The 20,755-nt window shown below is 52.5% G+C and overlaps 1 protein-coding gene across 3 annotated transcripts in view; it reads left to right on the top strand.

Annotated features, from left to right (window-relative positions):
* The first annotated feature begins 2,500 nt into the window (after positions 1–2,500).
* FAM20A (FAM20A golgi associated secretory pathway pseudokinase) overlaps positions 2,501–20,755 on the top strand; it is a 50,631-nt gene continuing 32,376 nt past the window's right edge. For all 3 annotated transcript variants that reach the window (XM_075014958.1, XM_075014957.1, XM_075014959.1), the window contains exon 1: positions 2,501–3,249. In XM_075014958.1, the coding sequence (XP_074871059.1) occupies positions 2,921–3,249 (329 nt within the window). In that variant the 5' untranslated portion in view covers positions 2,501–2,920. The remainder of the gene's footprint in view (positions 3,250–20,755) is intronic.

Raw genomic sequence — 20,755 nt, 5'->3', positions numbered from 1 at the left:
AACTTTATATGCATACTCTCTATGCCATGATCTAAATCATTGATGAGGATATTGAGCAGAACCAGTCCCCAAATTGACCCCTGTAGAAGCCCAGTGTAAGCCATTGATATCTACTCTCTGGGAATGGTTATTCCATCAGTTATGCACCCACTTTATAAAAGCTCCATCTCTAGTTCATTGATCAAAAGGTTGTGCGAGACTGTATCAAATGCTTTACTAAAGTCTAGGTATATCACATCTACTGCTTCCCCCTTATCCACAAGGGCTGTTAGCCTATCAAAGAAAAACCTATGACATTGGTTTGACATGATTTGTTCTTTACAAATCCATGCTGATGGTTACTTCACATCTTATTATCTTCCAGATGTTTGCAGATGGATTCGTTAGTTATTTGGCCCATTATCTTTCTTGGCACAGAAGTTAAGCTGTCTGATCTGTAGCTTCCTGAGTTGTCTTTCCCGTTTTACGGATGGGGATACAGTACCAGGATGCAGCGCAGAATCAGGGGTTTTGAGTACAAAAGACCCTGTTATACAGGTATGGAGAAACCAGCAGAATTCTTTTTAAAATATCTTTTCCCTCTAAATAGTAGAACTGGGGTTAAAAGTCATGGGCCAGATTCTCAGGTGATAGCTCCATTGATGGTGAATCAAGCTAGTGCATGCATGAAACAAAAATCCCTTCAGTTTGTGAAGTCAGTTTGCCTGCTAAAAATATAAATTTTCTTTCACCCTTTCTACTAATTTTTTGTTTTTTCAGATGCAACATAAGAACCTAAGAATGGCCATTCTGGGTCAGACCAAAGGTCCATCCAGCCACGTATCCTGTCTCCTGACTGTGATCAATGTCAGTTATCCCAGAGGAATGAACAGAACAGGTAATCATCAAGTGATCCCTCCCCTATCACCCATTCCCAGCTTCTGACAAACCAAGGCTAGGGACACCCTCCCTGCCAATACTGGATAATAGCCATTAATTGACCTAATCTCCATGAATGTATCTAGCTCTTTTTTCAATCCTGTTGAAGTCCTGGTCTCCACAACATCCGCTGGCAAGGAGTTCCACAGGTTGGCTGTGTATTGCATGAAGAAATACTTCCTTTTGTTGGTTTTAAACCTGCTACTTATTAATGACATTTGGTGGTGTCCAGTTCTTGTGTTATGGGAACAAGTAAATAACATTTTCACCACATCAGTCATGATTTTACAGACTTCTATCATGTCCTCCTTAATCTCCCCTTGTCTAAGATGGAAAAAAAAACAGTATTTTTAATCTCTGTAAACAACGTCACTAATTCAGCCTTGTCCCTCTCCTTTTTATTTATGTAACCCTTCTATTAACGCCAGGTGCCTGCCAGAAGGGCCAGGTTCAGCTCCGAGGGGGTTCCTCTCAAGGATACAACCAACTGGCTCAAGCCCCCACCCAGTGGCCTGGGACAATCTCACCCCACTTGCTGGGTGTCTGCAGGATTAAATGGGGTGCATCTCACCCACACTACGGTCACTGTCACTGGAGGGATGGACGCTGCCTCTGCTTGTTAATTGCTGCACCGTTTGGCTTGGGGGAGCTGGAGAGCGGAAAGTCAATCCACACAACGAATCATTTTGCGTAGTGAAAGGTCTGATGTCAGATTTACAGTGAGCTCCTTAATAGTCCCAGCGCTACCTTCTGAGCCACAGCTAGTTCCCAGGCCCCATTCTAACTGGGGCCTTGGCTTTCTGCTTAAGCTTCCACCAGATGCAGAGACCCTGAGTCCCTGACGGGGCCCACTCCAGTGTGAGGCCTGACTCAAAAATAAATCCTGGCTCAGGAAAGGCCCTTACGCAACCCATTGCCTATAAGCATCTGTTGCAGCCCCCTTGAACCAAGCCCCCTGGTTAAGTGCTTCCCTGAATCAGGGCCAAAATCCCCAGTAACTAGGATGAAGCCAGTTCTGTCCAAGCCCCTTTTCCCACCAGGCAGCCATCTGCTGGGGCAAACTTCACCCCTCTTCAGCGAGAGGAGAAGCCAGCCCAGCAGCCCTCCTCCTTCCCGCCTGTCCTCCAGGGTCCTGCCATTCTGCTGTGCACTTAGTGCCCCATCCTGTACTTTGGTTTTAATTGCATTTCTTTTGCTTAACTTCAGGGGCTGCTTACGCCTTTGAGGACCTTAAAGCAGCTGCCTTCTCCCCCCAGCCCTGGCTGCCTTTTGGGGTAGGTGGGCTGCAGGGGGTGTGAAAACTGCTGGAAATGGCTCCCAAAGGAAGCCAGCTCCTGAGAGTGGAAATTCAGAGCTCGCCGGAGCTGGGGCCGCTGCGGGAAGCAGAACGAGGGCAGGTCCAGCCCGGGGTGAGCCCCTCTGCACGTGGGGGTGAAAGGCAGGGCCCGGAGGCCAGCTCGCGCTGCTGCCTGGCCACGGGCCAGGAGACGGGCCCACCCCTATGCTCCCGGACCCCCGCGCGTCCCATCCGCGGAGGGGCTGGCGCCGCCCCCCCCCCCGCCCAGCTCCAAGGGCTCCGCAGCATCCCGGGGAGGGCGGCAGCGGGCGCCGGGAGCTGGCAGGTGATCAGGGCTGCGGGGAGGGGGGTGGTCAGCGCCTGACACCTCCCCCTGGAGCGCAGCCACGCGCCCGGGCAAGGTGCGGGCTGCGCGGCAGCTCTCCCAGCGGCGGGCCGGGCTCCAGCGCTCCGGCCGGGGACCCGAGACGCTGCGCGCCGCGCCCGGCGCTCACCTTGCTGCCGCCAGCCCGCCGGACCCTCAAGGAGCCCCGGCCCGGCCCCCTGCCCCTGGCTCCCGTGCCCGGCCACTAGCCACCCTCCCCTGCGCCCTAGCCTGGCCCCTGGCTGCGCGCCGCGCCCCGGGCTCCCCCAGATCCGAGCTCCGCGCCCCTGCCCGGTTCCCAGCGCCCGGGCTCCCCCGCGCCGCGCCGGGCCGGGCCGGCCATGCCGGGGGGCCGGCGGGACCGGCTGCTCATCCTGCTGCTGCTCGGGGCGCTGCTCAGCGCCGATCTCTACTTCCACCTCTGGCCCGAGGTGAGGCGGCAGCTGGCGGAGGCCGAGTCGGGCTGCCCCTGCAGCCGCCCGCCGCTGCCCCCCTCGCCGCCCGCCGCCGCCGCCCGGAGCGCCCGGGCGCGCAGCTCCAAGCTGCGGAGGCTCTTCGCTCACCCGCTCTACAGCGCCGCGGAGCCGCCGCCGCGGGGGCCGGAGGAGACGCTGCTCGGCCGGCAGGAGGCGGTGCGCTACTACCGCCGGAAGATGGGCCGCTGGAACAGGTGCGTCGCCCCCGGGGCCCGCCCGAGTCCCAGGCGCCCCCTGGCATGGCCGAGCCAGGCTGCTGCTTCTCCCCAACCCCCTGGAGCAGCTGGGGCCCTGCCCTGCCCAGCCCAGCCCCTGGCACATCCCCGGCCTGGGGTGCTGGGCTCCCCCCCCCAGCGGCGTGTCTGGCTTCCTGGGGCCATGTGCTTCTCTCTCCCCTTGGGCTCCTCGGCTCCCTCCTTCCCTGCCCGCAGCGCCTCTCCCCCCTCCCGGACATTCACTCTCCAGGGTTGCCCCCAGGCTGGCCGAGCCCACCCTCCCCACAGGCTCAGTGGCCAGAGGCAGAGCAGCCCCCAGCCCATTGAACCGCTGGGCGCAAGACCCATCCCCGGCCTTGCTGCGGTGCTATGGCCCACGGGTTCTTCTCTCTGGAGAGCACCTGAGATCCTCCCTCTGTCCGGGCAGCTCTGGCCGAACTTCTCCTGTCTGATGTGCGGAGCTTAAACACGGCCTGGGCCCGGGTACGCTCGGGCAGGCGGGTGACAGCTGAGTGCTCTCCATGGTGGGTGAAGCTGGGCTGATCTGCTAGATCAGTTAATTCATGCTCAGGGCTCTTGAGTTATCCGGTTGGGTTGTGGTCCATGCATAGGGCTCTCAGGCCTGTAAGGGCACCTAGCGCACGGTGGCAGTGGGGACTGACCCTGGGCTCTTCTGCGAGAGACGTACGGCCCCACCTGTGCTGGGGCCTTGACTGGCCCCTGGGAGGGGAGCACTATTGCTGTATATCCCCTGGAAGACTCCTTCCGGCATCCTCCCTGGGGACTCCAGAGCAGGAGGTGAGGGGAGAGATCCCAGGCAGGATGGAGCAGTGTGGACAATCCTCGGTGGCAGAGGGAGCCGGATGTGGCCATTGGCGGTAGGTTTTGCTGTTGTCAGTGCTCTCTAGACAAGCATCTCAATGACATGCATAAACACCAGACTGGTGTGAGCACAGATCTCTCCCCGCCTGCGCCGCAAGGGTGGGAACGGCACTGTTCCCCCTACCCACTATACCTCTGCAGCACTGCCCCCTTCTCCTGACGGCAGAGCAACTGAATGCTGGAAGGGCCCAGGCCTAGGATGGAATAGTGGAAGTGGCTCCGACTGTAGCATACTCCTGAAGGTTCCCCCTGGAGGTTCATGGGGGAGATCAGGCACAAGTCAGCATTAGCGGCCTCTGCCTGAGCTCTATGGCTGCCTCTGCAGCATCAGGCCAGCCCAGCCACAAGCAATGCAGCTTGTGCTATAACAATGCTGCAGGGGAGGGAGGGGAGTGGTGGCTGGCCCTGCTGGATGGCTCCTGCTGCCCCAGGGAAAGGGCTTCTGTCTCCTAGACTCCTGAAAATCACAAGGTTGGGAGCAGAAGGAGCCTTCAAATTTATTTTCCCCTCCAGCAAAGTGGGAAGGAAAACTCCCCTGGTTTCCTTCCCCCCAGCTCCTGCCCAGGATTTTATCCTGGGAGGGGTGATATGGCCTATTCATGTGCCTCTCAACACACCTGGGCTGAGTTATTACTATCCTCCCTGATTGGCAGCTGGCCTTGCAGAAGCGCAGCAATGGGCTGATTTCTCAAAGGTTCCAAACACCCCCAGATTCCATATACTGGGGGCACTCAAGGCCTTTGGAAAAAAAAAGTCATAAATATTTTGGCCAAAATTGGAAGGGTGAAAAGTGATGGCAAAGCTGGCAAGCCAGCCAGGGTCCCCTCTAATTTTTCCATCTGTGTGGAATACATTTTATTATGTGCACCAAGGCATGTGTGGATGTGCACCACCAATAGAAACACATGCTGCCCGCTGCGTGCTCTGCTGTTCAGCTGCGTGGCGCTTGGCTCTCTCCTGAGTAGCTGCCCAAGCACTCAGCTGACAGGGAACACTGAATCCAACCCTGACTTCCTGACTCTCAGGGGACCTTCTCCATCCTCTTAGCCCATGGACAGCCCCTTAGGGCTGCAGTCCCATCAGTTTCATCTTTAGAAAGCAGGACAAGTGAGTTCAGATCTGTACTTGAAACCAAAAGGATTCTGGCTGGGACTTAGCCTAGTTCTGTGAACTCCCCTTCATTTTGCTAGGACAGAGTACACGGGACAGGGAGCCAGATGTGAACCTCACAGGGAAAATAAGTCATTGACTCTTCTAAGAAACAGGAAAGTCCAAGTGGGGCTGGGTGGCAAAGTGTGCTGCGAAAAGAACCTTTGTAAATGCAGCCAGTGTGCTTGGTTAGAAATCTACCTGCAGCCTTTAAATCCCACGGTCACTTTTTCTGCTTGATTTTTCTGCTTGACCTTGGCACTGCAGCCAAAATCATCATCACAACCGCGCCTGCATACCTCTTTGGAATGGCAGTCTGTGCTGCTTACAAGTCACCATTCTGTAATTTTTGAAAACAAAAATAATGATCTTGGATCCAGAAGATCAATGGAAGCTTGTGACCGTGGTCTGGACGAACACTGCAAACTGGGCGCCTATAGAACCACAGGCAGAGTTCCCTGTAAGCTGGGAGCTTGTGTGGCTTCTCAGGAGACATTCAGATGTGGCTCAGCATGTCCACAACTCGTCTTTTGTTTGTTTGTTTGTTTTTAGTGGTGGTGCACAGCCACACAGGCTTTGGTGCACATAAAAATTCATTCAGCACATGCACAGAAAAGGAACATAGGGATCCATGTTGGAGAGAGGGATGGCTGAGTGGTTAGAGCATTGGCTTTGTAAATCCAGGGTTGTAAGCCTAGCCCTTCAGGGGGCCTTTCAAGGTGCTGGGGCGGGTTAAACATGGGTGGCTTGTTGGTCTAGGCTTCTTGCTTAGGATGTGAAAGTTCTTGGATTTGAGAACCAGCCCAGTCCTTCTGCCAATGGAGGGATAGCTCAGTGGTTTGAGCATTGGCCTGCTAAACCCAGGGTTGTGAGCCCTATCTTTTAGGGGGCTGTTTAAGGAACTGGGGCAAATAATTAAAAACAACAAAATCTATCAGGGAGAGTGACAGGTCCTGCTGTGAGTGCAGGGGACTGGATCTGATGCCTTTGCAAGGTCTCTTTCAGCTCTATGAGATAGCTATTGACACCAGCGATGTAACAATAGAGAGATACAGCCCTATTGCCATATGGGACCAATCCTGCCGTCCCAGTAGAGGCAATGGCAACAGACTCATTGGCTTCTGTGGGCATGGGCCCCTGGTGTTTTGTCATTGCAATACTCACAGCAGCAGCAGCAGGCAGACAACATACGAATGCCTGTAGCATTCTGAGCTAGAAGTGCTGCGCTCACATTTCAGAGCTGTTTAAACAGCATCAATTCTTTACACCAGCTTGACTCCAGAGATTAATACAGAAAACTCAATAAAAGGGTTTGAGCAGGGGCCTACCTGCGATGCCTTTTCCCTGCAGATCCCAAAGCACTCGGGACATTCATTTGCAATGCCCCCCCCAGTCTCCTTTGATGTTCATTTTACTCAGTTTACACACAGGCAAACTGAGGCAGCAAGAGGCGAAGTGACCAAGTCAAGTGGAGAGGAGGGAACACTACCTGGCATGCTCACTTTGTTAAAAGCATTTCACTGCGCTAACCACTAGGCAACATTTCTCCCGCCAAGATACTGGGCCCAATTCCAGCCCCAGCAGGGGCAAGTCCCAGGGAACTAATACAGGCAGTCCCTGACTTACGAACACATCAACTTACGACCATTCGTGCTTACCACCAACCTCCAGCTCACCGCCCCCCACGGTGTGCTCCCAGCTCACCTCCCCCAGCACTGGGCTCCAGCCGCAGTCTGAGGCTCCCCTCCAACTCCCGTGCACCCAGCCCCTGTGCCCCAACCCCGCCCCCCACATACCAGGGCCTCGTCCCCAACCCCCACGGTCCCAGGGCCACTCCCCCGCAAGCCCCATGTGGCCCCCAGATCACACCCTCCATGCACAGCTGGCTCAGCACTCACAGGGCTCCAACCTGACCCCCGGTCAAGCTCCCCGCCCTGGTGCATCTCCCTTCAACCCCTCTCCCCTGCCTGGCAGCCCCAGCTCACCCCCCCAGGCATGGGGCTCTGACTTCAACCCGTGGGCGGGGCTCCAGCTCCCAGCCCCCAGCAGGGCTCCAACCCCCCTCCACTCAACCACCCCACCCCGGTGCACCCCTGTTCAACCCACCCCCGTCCAGCTCAACCCCTCCCTACCACGGCCCCAGCTCACCGCCCCCCATGCTTGGGGCTCAGGCTGTCAGCTACCACCAGCACGCACAGGGGCTCTATCCTCACAGCCAGCTCAACCAACCCCCGCCCCCGTTCACCCCCATTCAATCCCCCCTCCGCCCGGCTCAACCCCTCCCTGTCCCCAGCTGACCCCACCCCTGGCATGCACAGGGCTATCAGCCACCAGCATGCGTGGGGCTTCAGCTGTCAGCTGCTGCCAGCGCATGAGGCTCTACCCTCACCCCTGCTAACCCACCCGCCACGGTTCACCCCCTTCAACTCCCCTCATGACCCCAGCTCACACTCCCCAGCACGCAGGGCTCCGCCTCCAACCCCCTACCCACCACTCCCACAGCCCCGGCTCCAGCCCCCTGGCCAGGCTCAACCCCCATCCAACCCCTGGCTGCCCAGGTCCAATCCCCTGCTCAACTGCACCCTCCCACCACCCCTGCCGCCCTAACCCACCCCAGGATTAACCCCCCTGCCCCTTCCATGGCCCCTACCCAAGGCCTCCCTGACTTACGCGAAATTCAAGGTATGCGAGGGCTGAATGGAACGTAACCCTCACATACCTCGAGGGATTACAGTATAAGGGTATGTCCGACTTACGACCAAATCGAGTTACGACCAGGTGTCCAGAACGTAACCCATTCATAAGTTGGGGACTATCTGCAGGAGGCGTGTGCTGAAATACACCAGGCCTGAATTTGTCCCTTTGTCCTTCTGTGGCCTCTTTTCCGGTAATAGTGCCTCTTGCCAGGGTATAGGACAATACACCATGTGATGCGGCGTAAACAGACCTTTTCTCTCAGGCTGCGTTCCTCCCTGCTAGATTCTGGGTCCCTGCTCAGGAGCCTGAGAAAGCCACATCTTTGTTATCCCTGAATTCCTGAGGCCTGCAGTTTTTCTGGACCTTTGGGAACTTGTGCACTCCCTCTCCACTCAACTGGCTTGCTGTCACAGCAAGAAAGCCTGGCCCTTGCTGGAAGGAATTGCAGCAAGGCATCTGGGCAGGCTTTCAGAAGTGACAGTTGCGTAAAAAGGCAGGGGAGTAACCTGGCAGCTGTCTGCGCTGGGAGCTGCGAGGAGAGGAAAGAGGGGGTGTGGGCAGGAAGAACAAGGCATTAAGGAAAGAGAAAGGATGGGAAAGGAGAGATGTAGCAGCCTGAGAAGTGACGGGAAATTTTCTGACACACCAGCAGAAAATGCTGATTCATCAACCCCAAAACTGCCCCCAGGAAAGAGTCAGATTTGCCAAAACTGCCAACTTGCAACATTCCTGGGGAGAGAACCACTTCTGAAATGGTTAAAATGTCCTGGCTTGACAGCATCCAAATGAGACGTTTTGGTTTCCTGTTCAAAACAACTTTTTGGCTGGAAGGTTTATTTTGTTTATACCAAAAAATAAAGTTAAAAATGTTCAAATGCTGAAATGGAAACAAAAGGCTCCCATCCGTCCAGGGGGTGGTTTTTTTCAGCCTATCAGTTCGTTAAAACATTGAGCTTTCAATTGTGTGGCCTGCTTTGGGAAGAGAAACAATTTCAAAGTCTCAGACTCTCTCATGGGACAGGAGATCCATTTCTGGCAGCAGCTAAGGGGAGACCTGAGATTTTGGAGAATGCCTGAAGGGGAGAACCACTCAGCTGGGAAGTGAAAATCATTCATAGCTCTTTCCTGCAGAGTGGCAGCTTATTCTGTGTCATGCTGCCCAGTCCTAAGATGTTCAGACAGAAAGGGGTCAATGGCCTTCAGCTATTGCTCATTGAATGCTTATCCTGATCACAAGCCAACACCCAGTTCAGCTTCATTAATAGTTCCAGTGCTGGAGATACACAGTCTCATAAGTCATGACTGCTGTCTAATTTATACCCAAGATACACTATGAGTCTTGCTCCTGCTTTTTACTTGAAGAGCAAAATCATCAACCTTTAAGAACATACCAGCAGCCATACTGGGTCAGACCAAAGGTCCATCTAGCCCTCCTGTCTCCTGTCCATCTATATCTCCTGTCTTCTGGCAGTGGCCAATGCCAGGTGCCCCAGAGGGAACGAACAGAACAGAAAATCATCAAGTGATCCTTCCTGTGTTGTCCATTTCCAGCCTCTAGCAAACAGAAGCTAGGGACACCCAGCATTCCTGCCCATCTTGGCTAACAGCCATTGAAGGACCTATCTTCCATGATTTTATCTAGCTCTTTTATGAACCCTGTTGAAGTCCTGGTCTTCACAATGTCCTCAGGCAAGGAGTTCCACAGGTTGACTGTGCACTGCATGAAGAAATAATTCCTTTCCTTCCTTGCAACAAAGTTCCAAAAATCTTTGCATGCTGCTGCATAGACCCTAGCAAGCATCACTTCCCTGGGCTCTCCCAGGGTGTTGAACCTGCTGCCCACCTGCGTCTCTCCTCTGGGTGCAGCATCCACCTTTCCAGCTCTTCAGGACTTAAACACGCCCCTCTTCCACAGTTCCACCCTCAAGGTGCAAAGCTTCTTCTTTACTGCTTAACTTTCTCAGGGGCAAGCAGTTGCTATGAAGCAGTCAACACACACGCCCATTTTGCCTGGCCTAACATCGTTATGCTCTTTTATATTTAATCATACAAAGTGCAGAAGAGTAGGGGGCATACACAACCACACACACAAGAGGCATGGCCCTTCCTCGGTGTCCTCATCGCTCTTTGACCTGGAGTCTGAGTCTTATACCAGCCAAAATCCTCAGAGCCATCTGAAATCAGGAATACCAGCAGGGTCCTGCCGCCCTGTCAGGCTGTGATCTCTCCTGCCTCAGCTGGAGAATGTGCTCGCTCCCACAATTAGCAAATCAGCTTCTACCCTTTTCCATTCTTCAGCCCCCACCCTGTCGGGACAGGCCATCCCCTGGCCAGGTCTGCCACAGGAACACAAAGCCCTCTGAGGAGAGCGTGTTGCCAGGATGACTTGGCCCCTGCTAAACCAGTTCTTCTGGGCCTGGACCAGTCCTTTGTCAAGAGAGAACAATTCCCAGTGACTGGGTACTTCAGCACCAAAGCCCTCTATTGTTATTCTTTTCCCACCAGCCTTTGGCATTTTCAGCCCCTCTCAGATGCAAACAGACCCCAGAGGAGGCCAGGGGCTGCCCATTGACAATGTGTAGCCTAACTCAGACCTCACACAGAATGTGTACAGACATGATCCCATCACAACAACCAGCCTGTGGTAACTAACCAGTCTGGGGCCAGAGATTAAGGTTATGTTTGTTATTTGCAGGTCAATGGGCGTTATGCTGATCTGGGCCCAAGGTCAGGCAGTTTCTTAGCGCCTATGCAATCTCCCTCATGTTCATGAGTCCAGCCAGCCCCCAACTTTCAGTCGTTTTCAGGCCTACATTTCCATTGCTTCCACAGCCTCCTGCTGCATTAGTGAGCAGAATGGGACCACGTCAGCGGCCTCTCTATTTTCTTTTTCCATCTGTCAGCAAAATAAATTTTGTTACGTGCGCCATAACATGTGCACCACCAATAGAAAGACATGCTGGTGGCTGTGGGCCCTCTGCAAATCAGCCAGGCGGCACCTGGATCTCTCAGCTTTGTGGGAGCACTGGTCCATTCATCCGCAGCCACACAAGCTCAGAATAACGGGGACCCCAGCGATTCGCTCCCACTCCTGTCACCTCCAATGCTATGGGCTGTCCTGGGCTTGCTACCTTCAGCAAACACACTTGGCTTGTGTATGTAGAGAAAGGTTTTTCCAAAGTGCCTGTACAATTCAGGAGCCTCAGGCCTGTTTTCAGAAGTGATTCAGGCACTTAGGTACTGAAGTCCCATTCATATCCAATAAGATTCAGGCTCCTAAGGCCTGGGTCCTCAAAGCTATTTAAGAACCTGTTGGTTTCATTGGGAACTAGGCCCCTAAATACTTTTGAGGATGTGGGCTTAAGTGACAACACACAGTTGTCTAAATAGTCTAGAAAATCAATGGTAGTGGGACACCTAACTCCTTTAGGCTCATTTGACAATCGCACTGTTACTTTTGACAAAGGAAATTAGGGTCCTAAATCACTTAGGCTCAGGGTTTTTAACTTTCCATTTATTGGTTTTATATAAAATGTAAATCTAACAAAACAAAACATATATAACTATATGGATATACCATATACTTACACCATTTAATGCTCAGCATGTGTAAAATGGGCAGGAAGGGGGACGTAGTGTCCCCTGTAAGAGGGACACCAGAATGGCTGCCCAGGAGAGATTCAGGTGCCGCTTAGCTGTTTAGCAGCCACAGCCGGCAGTTTGGGTTTCCATTGGTGGTGCACATCCGCACATGCCTCACATAACAAAATTTAATCTGCACAGGGATGAAAGATAGTGGAGGGCATATTGCAGAGGGACAAAGCAAAACCAAACAACAGCCTGAATCTGGGGAAGTCAGGTAAAGCATCAGTTATTAAAGCGAGCAACTCAAGAAGTATGGCTCCAATTTTAAAGCAATTTTAGGCATCAACTAATTTAATTTAGGCGTTTAGGCTCAACGTTGCAGCACCTGATGGATTTAAGAGCCAAAATCCCATTGATAGTAGGTGCTAGTTACGGTCCTAAATGCCTAACATTACTTTTGGAAGTTAGATGTAGGCACCTAAATCAGCTAGGCACTGCAGTGCTGAGTGCGGCAACCGCTGAATATCTGTAAAAATCTGGGCCTTCAGCCTTCTTGACCATTTCCATCTCAGATTCCTTGTGCGAATCCCATCTCTTGCTTGCTTTCCAGGGCAGCTCTCCGCCCAACAGGCCAAATTCTTTCCTAAGTGCCGATATTGTGCTTGGAGCCAGGCAATTAGACAGGTGTTGTTTTTCAAACTACACCATCCCTTAAAGATGCCATCGTCCTAGAGAAGTCCCTCCCGTGGGCAGATCAGCTCTGTCAGACCCAGGCTGGGCTGAACCTTAATTTGCCCTCTGATCATTCGCCTGTTGATGAAAAATGGAAACAAAGTTTCATGGAAGTTATTGTGAATGTGTTGTCCAGCCAACTCTGCTTGTGCATGCAAACCTCTGCAAGGCTCTGGCTATTACTCCGTACACAGACACTGGACTAATCTAAACCACTGAATTGTTCTTGTACACATACAACATACATACAACCGTGCTCAGGTGTGTATAACCACTGCATAGACAGGACAATGGACAGAACACACTGTCTGTGATGTTGGCACTGGTGTCCGATTGACCATGGAGCTTTCGTTTCATTCACACTTCATTCTAGGTGTGTAATAATGCTGCGGTAGCACGAGCGCAGTGTTTTAAATTCCTGCATGCTGCGCGGTACATAAGCTACCGTGGGCGGCGCACAGCACAGTCATCTGCTTCGTGCAGGCCACCTGGTGGCATTGAATGGCATATCAGGTGTCATATTCCCCAGGTGTTCTTCTGGAGGGACAAGTCAGCTGTAGTCCCTGGGGCTGCAGCTCGGGGATGTGGGCGGCAATGTGGACAGGGTTGAGGATGCCAATGTTCAGACCCTGTGTGCCAGTCTCGGAGCAAAGCTCCAGGTGTGGGGCCAGCGGTGGCTGGGACTCTGCATGTTGACACCAGGTGCAGGGCTGTGAACAGAGTCCTGGGCACAGGGGTGGTGCAGCCTGGAGCTGAGCCCCAGGCATGTGGCTGGAGGCAGCTGTGTGCAGAGGTGGAAGCAGAATGCTGGCACAGATCCTGCAGGTGCCAGGCCAGGAATGGAGCTCTGGGAAAGCAGCTCCAGGACCCTGAGCACAGGGTAGCGTGCGCGACCTGCAGAAAAACTGGGGGTTCTGTTGCACCCCTCTGCCCCACCCCCCAGTTCTCTCATCTGTGTTTGGCAGTGCTAGAGGCTGGCATCTGAGCTCCACGGGAGAGGTTCAGGTAGCAAGAGCTAGCCCTTCAGTTAGACTTGGCTCCCCTCACCGGCTCTGGTCTGTTTGCTGTTTCATACTTTAGCACCTTATCCGCATCCTCAGCTATGTCTCTGTCTCTGCGCTCATTTCCTGCTGCTCCACCTCTTCCTGCCACTACCCTACGCCTTCAGGGCCCCATGCTCCAATTGGTGATGGTACCCACCGCACGCTGGCCAGGTCCCACCCCGCTGTCAGCATGCTGCCTTGGCTTCCACCCACCAGCCAGGCCCCGCTGGGCTGCCTCTGCCACTGTCTTCCCCAGCAATGGCTCCATACAGCTGCTACCCATCTCCATCTCACATAGGGCTTATTATTATGTATCACATGCATTACCGTCACGTCCAGGAGCCCTAGGCACAGACCAGGATCCGGTTGTGCTAGCTGCTGTAGAGAGGACAAAAAGGCAGGGCCTCGGTCATTCCAGGATTTAACTTAGTGGGGCTTTTTTGGATTTACGCTGCTGTGAGCAACGCTGGAGTACGATACACGAGTCACTATGAGGACCACAGCGCTGGCAGAAAGGACTAGAAGAATGAGAAGGAAACTTAAGGGCAGTTGGAGAGACCGTTGGTCTATAGCAGATCTAGGTGTCAAGTTTAAAGAACAAAAAACAGACAGGAAAGGAAGTTTTGTCCAGGGGTGAGTGTATTTGCATAAACCGTAGGAGACCAGATCAAACTGCCCGTGTGGCTAAGTCACTTAAGCCAGATTTCTGATGGTATTTAGGAGTTACGAGGATTAACTGATTTAGAAAGCTGAAGGTCACGTTCACAAGAGGTTTGGGCACTTAGGAGCCTAAATCCCATAGACAGGTGATGGAATGGAAGTACCGGAAATGAGAGATTTAGGATCCTAAATCAGTACGGCCTTGCAAAGCTCAAACAGCAGCACCTAAACACTTTAGAAATCTGACTCCGAGATACTCTGTGCCTCAGTTTCCCTGCTGTAAAGTGTACAGGTTTCATGAGACTGAACGTGGCCAGACCTGATTAGAATAGAAAAACATCCTTCAGCATTGTCTGTGCAAGGTAATGGAATAGTCCAGAGTTATGCATTTTCTTCTCTCACTGGAAAAGACTGAGTAAACCAGAGACCATAGTAATGAGGTCCAGGTACATGTCTCAAGTAGAAAAAAGATTCTCAAAGCATGCCGGTGAGACCTTTCCCATTTGGTTGGTGGGTTTGTTGGTTGTCCCCACGTGGCCAACAATACCGGACATATGCTAGCGTCATCGCTCAGGGCATTATTGGGAACTGCTCGGGTCTCGTGAGGCTGAACGTGGCCAGACCTGATTAGAATAGCAAAACAGCCTTAAGCATTGTCTGTGGAAGGTAATGAAATAGTCCAGTGTTATGCAATTCTGTGGCCTCTTCTATATTGTAAATAAATATTTCCTTAGCAAAGCTGTTTTTTGAGAGTCCTGGATTCTCCACTGCTGGCCTCAGGCATGTGAGTATTTTCACAAATGGCCTCTAAATTAGATCATTGTCTGATGCCCATTTTGAGACATCTAAGACCTGATTTTCCTGATTTTCCTGATTTTCCCCATCAGTGGTCCCTGTTAACTGAGTGCTTGGGTGGCTACTCAAGAGAGAATCAGGTGCCACCCAGCTGATTAGCTGAGCGTCCAGAGCCGCCCACTATGTTTCTATTGGTGGTGCCCATCTGCACATGCCTGGGTGCACATAGCAAAATTTATTTGGCACATGGATAGACAAACTTAGAGGGAACATTGGCGTCAGGCATCTCCAGTGACAATTAATGTCAGGGTGTGAGGAGAAGGCTTGGAAATACAGTCATGACCGCTCACGTGCCTGGCCCTTCCCTGCTGCAAGCAGCCGGCAGTGTTGTGATTTTGTAGAACAAACTAGGAGCTGCTGGACGCTGTACTTTGCAATCTTTGCATGGTACAGCTAAGCAAACTGGGAGCTCCAGGCCAGGAGGTTGCTGAACTTATTCACAACAAAAGCTGGAAAAATGCAGTTGTGGGTAACTAAGTAAAAAAGCATTTAAGCATGATCGGATTGTGCTGCCATTCCTGTGAATGGCTATTGATTTGGAATTTGCTTTGGGAATAATCTCAGCTGAGACCCTCCCTCGTTATAGCAGCAGTTTAACAGTAAAGTATCCTGCGAGAGAGATGCTCCAAGTGAGGACCAGTTTAGCTATTATGGAAGATTCGTGCACGTCCGAAATGTAGGTTCTATATGGGAACTATGTCTGATCTGCGTAGGTTCCAGAGCAAGGCAACGGTCCATTGTGCTCGGCAGAGAGAGATTACATGTTTTAAAAGCAGGGCAACGTGTGGGGAATGTATTAGAATTCTGAAACTAAGATGGATGTTCCCGGGACAAGTGCATTATGGGAACTTTAAACAGAATCCAATCACGTAGCCGATTTGATGACATCCTACATCAGCAAAGGCCCCAACAATAAATGCCAGCTGCTTACAGCAGCACTGCCATTCTCCTGCTATTTGGGAATAACTCTACCTGCTTCGCCTGGCGGCTGATTTTGTTTGTGGCAGAGAAATGACTCATTTGCTGGCGGTTATGACGTTTGTTTACTACCCAGCCAGGAGCGAGGCTGTGCTGGCCAGGCAGCAGACTGCCCTGCTGTGACTGAGCTTTGTGTCTTATTCTTTTGGGGGAGAGTGCATTGATTATCCCTTGGTCACTTGGTAATAAAATATATGGTTCTCACAAACATGGGAAGCATTCTGGGAACAGGCTGAGGCTGAATTAACTCCCAGGTACCTCCCTCTGGGGGCACTCACCGGCCAATGGAATGTACATCTGGGCACAGCGCAGGGAGTTTCTCAGAAGGGGCTCTTTTTACTAGGTGTGCTCCGTCCAATGACCAAGGCAGAGCGTTTGATCCATGTGCAATGGCAGCTTATCCCAAAGATTGATTAGCTTCTGGCCCTGTCTCGGCAGGGGGCGTAGGGGTAATGCTGTGGGCAAGAGACGTGTCTGTATAACTGAAGTCGGTGAATGGAAAAAAGTCTCACCTGCTAGGTGGATAGGAAGCACTGGCTGGGAGTTAGTGGTTGAATAAAGTCCTTGTTGTTATGCTCTGCAAATGGCTTCTGTTGGCAAGGCCAGTGTAACCACCAAAAGGCAGACTTGGAATGGGGACCTCTATGCATGAATCTCTATGACTCGAGCTAACAGCCAGATAGATGGCTCTCACCTAAGGTTGTAGAGGAGAATCAGTCCCACTACATGGGACGGTGCACCACAATCCTAAGTGTGGGGGTTATACCAGCATTTATCAGGAGTGTCTTTGTCTATCCAGCTTCGTGGCTGGGCTGGCCAGACACCTCCAAACTCCTGTCATCAGCCACCTCCTGGCAACCATGGGAAGGAAGCAGGGACAATATTTCCTCTAATAGTTTCCATCCATGTGCAGAATAAATTTTGTTATGTGCACTGAGACAGGTGGATGTGCAGCTCCATTAGCAACAAACCCTGCCCGCTGTAGGTGATCTGCTAATCAGATGGATGGTATTTGAATCTCTCCTGGGGGGGCCACCCAAGCACTCATCTTACAGGGAACACTGGTGCACACCCACAAACAGTTGGGGCCTTCTCTGCTTCTCCTCCCCAGAGTGTCCTTTGTTCTGGCAGATTTGACTCGTCCTCGGTTTCATAGATGCTGTTAATTTTGTTTACATCAGGAATCCAGAAAGTAAAGCCCCGGCCGGACACAAGTTTCTTTTCAGCTTTAGTGTTGCCCAACAGTGCGTGTTCTCTTCAGGGCCCAGATGAACTTGGCACTCTCCTCTGGTGACTGGCCCTCCAGGAAGGAGTCACTTCATTTCACAGCAGTGTAGCAAAGATTGGCCCAAAGCTGCAAATGCTAATGACTCCCCTCTCCCACCCCGAAGTCCTCCAAGTTTTGCTACTGAACGAAGGCGTTCTGCTGCATTTGCCTCCCGAAGGAGGGTCCGGTTAAAGAACTTGTCCTGTGTAGTATTAAATCAGCGGTGTGCTGTCAAATTTCTTCAGAGCATCGGCCTTTCTAGGGCAGGCATAACGTGAAAGCTGGCATCGTCATGGTCATTAGCAGCACGAGAGGAACACTTTACACTGACAAAACAAAAAAGCCGTCCAGTAGCACTTTAAAGACTGACAAAATAATTTATTAGGTGATGAGCTTTTGTGGGGCAGACCCACTTCTTCAGATCATGGCCACACCAGAACACACTCAATATTTAAGTCTGTTCTGGTCTGGCCGTGATCTGAAGAAGTGGGTCTGTCCCACGAAAGCTCATCACCTAATAAATTATTTTGTTAGTTTTTAAAGGCTACTGGACAGCTTTTTTGTTTTGATAGTATATAGACTAGCACGGCTTTTTCTCTCTCTTACTATTTTACTCTGACAGGAACTTTTCTACTAGGCGGGACCATGAGGGGTGGGAAAAAAAGCCAAGTGGTTCCCATGGAAGAAAAGCGTCAGGGTTTGTGTGTAACCGATAAACTCCTTCACTGAAGCTGCTGGGCTGAGGCAGGACTCTCCAGCTTCCTAGCTGTCTCTAGACTGTGCTGCCTAACATCACCTCTCAGCAGGCTCACCCACAGAGGGAGGGGCGGGTGCCCTGAGGCCTGATGAGTCAAGGAGGCCTGTGGCTCCCAGTCATCATTGATGCTACTGCAGCAGCAGCGGGAGCTTTGGGCCCTTTAAATCAATGTTGCATGCTCCACTTGGCTCTGTTGGCTGGAGGGGGGCAGCACCAGGCTCTCAGTGGTGGTGAGGCCTGGATGCCTCTTGTCCCACCCCTTCAACCCCTGGCCCCACCTTTTCCAGGGTCATGGAATTGGTGTGGGGCACTCGGTCCAGATCCTGCACCATGTCTGAGGCCAGGTCTGGGCTAGGGAGAAAGCCAAGCTAAGCTACGCAACTCCCACGACGAGACTACCGTAGCTGGAGTGGACTGACCTGAGGTCGAATTTCTCCACCACCTCTACAGTGGGAGGTCGATGGAAGAGACTTTCCTTACTCCTTGTGCCTGCAAGGCATACTGGGGTCTATGGGGAAACCCTCAGCGTTTGACTTAGTGGATCCGTACTCGACCTGCTAAATTGACCCCTGAAAGATCGACCTCTGGCTTATTGACCTGGCAGTAAGCATAGACAAGTCCTGAGATGCACTCAACACAGAATCCCAGCTACCTTTGCCCTGGAGCAGCTAGGCTGGGCTTGGTCCCATAGGTCTGCACTGCTCACTAAGTCCAGGCTCTGAGTCGGGTTTGAGCCGCACTTTTGGTCCACGCTCAAATCTGCCTGGAGTCCTAGCATCCTACTAGAGGATTGTGTGAGAGTCCCACTGAGACTTGGGTCCAAGCTCCGTCATTCTGTAGGGTGGAAGCAGCTCACACCCACATCCGAGTCCAGGGGTCTGCGTGTGCAGTACGAGCATGTTAGCAGAGCTCGGAAAATTGGTGCCAGCCACCATTAACCCCGGTTTAGAGTGCAGCGTGGAGATGCAAGCGTGGGCTTGGAAACTTGGAGTCCACCAGCCTGGATCCCCCAGAGAGCCTTGCAGTCCAGTGTACACATATTCACAGGGGTCATCCCACCAGCCAGGATTGCCTCGGCATGCCCTGCTACACTGAATGGGGCAGGTAGCAGGATAGAGCTAGGCAGCTAGGCTTTCCCTGCAGTGGTAGAGTGCTCCATTCAGGCAGCCTGCCAGCTGTCTGCAGTTATGTCATTAGCATTAGTTACTGCAAACACACGACTCCCCTTCTCCTTTGTCTGCCTTAATGACCGCTTTACATCAGCAGTGCAGGTAAGTTCTGACCCTGAAGCATGGAGATCCCAGGGCACGCAGCAGAACCCAGGCCCATGGCGCAAAGGTGGGACAGACGGCATTTCTCTCCTCTCAGGACCTGTCGTGCTCTGCAGTCACTGTGGAGCCTCCGTTTCTGGAACGTGTTTTCTTTGAGCTCCTTGGTGTTGGCAGCCATGCCAACAGCCTCTTTCACATCTGGCTCCTGCTGCCTGCCCAGTTACTAAATGGCCCCAGGAGCCACCTCACCAGCGACAGTCTCTCTAATTTTTTCCCATCTAAGTTCTTCCATCCAAGCAGAATAAATTTTGTCATGTGCACCACACCACATGCAAATGTGCACCACCCATAGAAACTGCTGTGCTAATCAGCTGGGAAGCACCTGAATCTCTCCTGGGCCTCCGCCCAAGCACTCAGCTTACAGGGAACCTTGTTCGCCAGGCAATCAAACACCAAGCATTTGCCTTTCATTGAAATCATTTCATTCCAGAACCAGAGCCTCAGTGGGCTAAACCAGCCCTAAAGTGATGGGAGAGATCCTGAGTGACATCTGGTCACGATCTGGCCCTGTATCTCCAGCTATGTATGTCTAACCAGCCTTCATGAAAGAGAAACCATCTCACTGGCATATAGTCCCTCCTGGGGAACCCCTGTGTGGCTTAACCTGCCCCTGGAGGCAACATTTCCAGGCATGATGCAGCAGAAACATCTGCTGATGGGATGAAAAGGTTGCTAGGATTTCAGGTGTAAGCTGAGATGAAGAACATTTGTGCAATTTTTCCAGCACACAAGACACACAGTCATCACCATCTTTTGGCCTGCACAGGCTGGCACCATGCCAAAACTCACTGACTCATGCATGCTTTATCCTGTTGTCGTTTGCTTTGGTTAGACTCTGCTAATAATACTTGGCTGCTGAGGGGGAGTTCTGGCTGAGGGCTTTACTAACCTGTCAGCATTCAGCTTCACAACACTCCCCCTGCAAGGGAGGAATGATTATGTCCATTTTACAGATGGGGAAATCAAGTCACAAATTGAACAAATTGTCAGTGGAGTTCAGGGGATTCAGATGCTACAGCATGGGTGGGCACAGGGCTGCCAATGTGGGGGAAAGGTGTCAGCTGCCCTAGGGCACGGCTACTTGAAAGGGCACTTTAAATTACTGCCAGAGCCACACATGGCTCAATCAAGGCACCTGTGGTAGGTCTGCCGGGGGGAGGCTAGTCCCAGCCCCCAGCCCTTCCACCCAAAGCCCCCCGCCTTCCAGGGGCACAGAGCCAGGCCCCGCTCTCGCCTTGCCCAGAGGCCCAGCAAATCTCTCTGTAGCCCTGGGCAACCAGTGCAAAACCCTGTGATTAGATGGATTAGACTAGCTGGCATCGTGGAACAGAAAGGTAGAAACAGAAGCCTCCGAACTCCTCATCCTAGAAACAGCCACGTTCCAGAACTATCCCCCGGGCAATCCCCCAGTGAGTCTAGTCCCGCACGCTCCCGAGCCTGGCTGCTGTTCCCCCGCTCTCCTCCCTTGTTTACCTCACCTGGCAGGCTTTCCCGTGAATGGTCCCTGTTCCTGCTGGGGCCAGGGAAAAGCAGCGTCTCGGCCCTCACC

This window comes from Carettochelys insculpta, chromosome 20, assembly GCF_033958435.1.
Source record: "Carettochelys insculpta isolate YL-2023 chromosome 20, ASM3395843v1, whole genome shotgun sequence".
NCBI classification, from domain to species: domain Eukaryota; kingdom Metazoa; phylum Chordata; order Testudines; family Carettochelyidae; genus Carettochelys; species Carettochelys insculpta.
The sequence above is the reverse complement of the archived record's forward strand: the minus strand, read 5'-3'. Positions and strand labels throughout refer to the sequence as shown.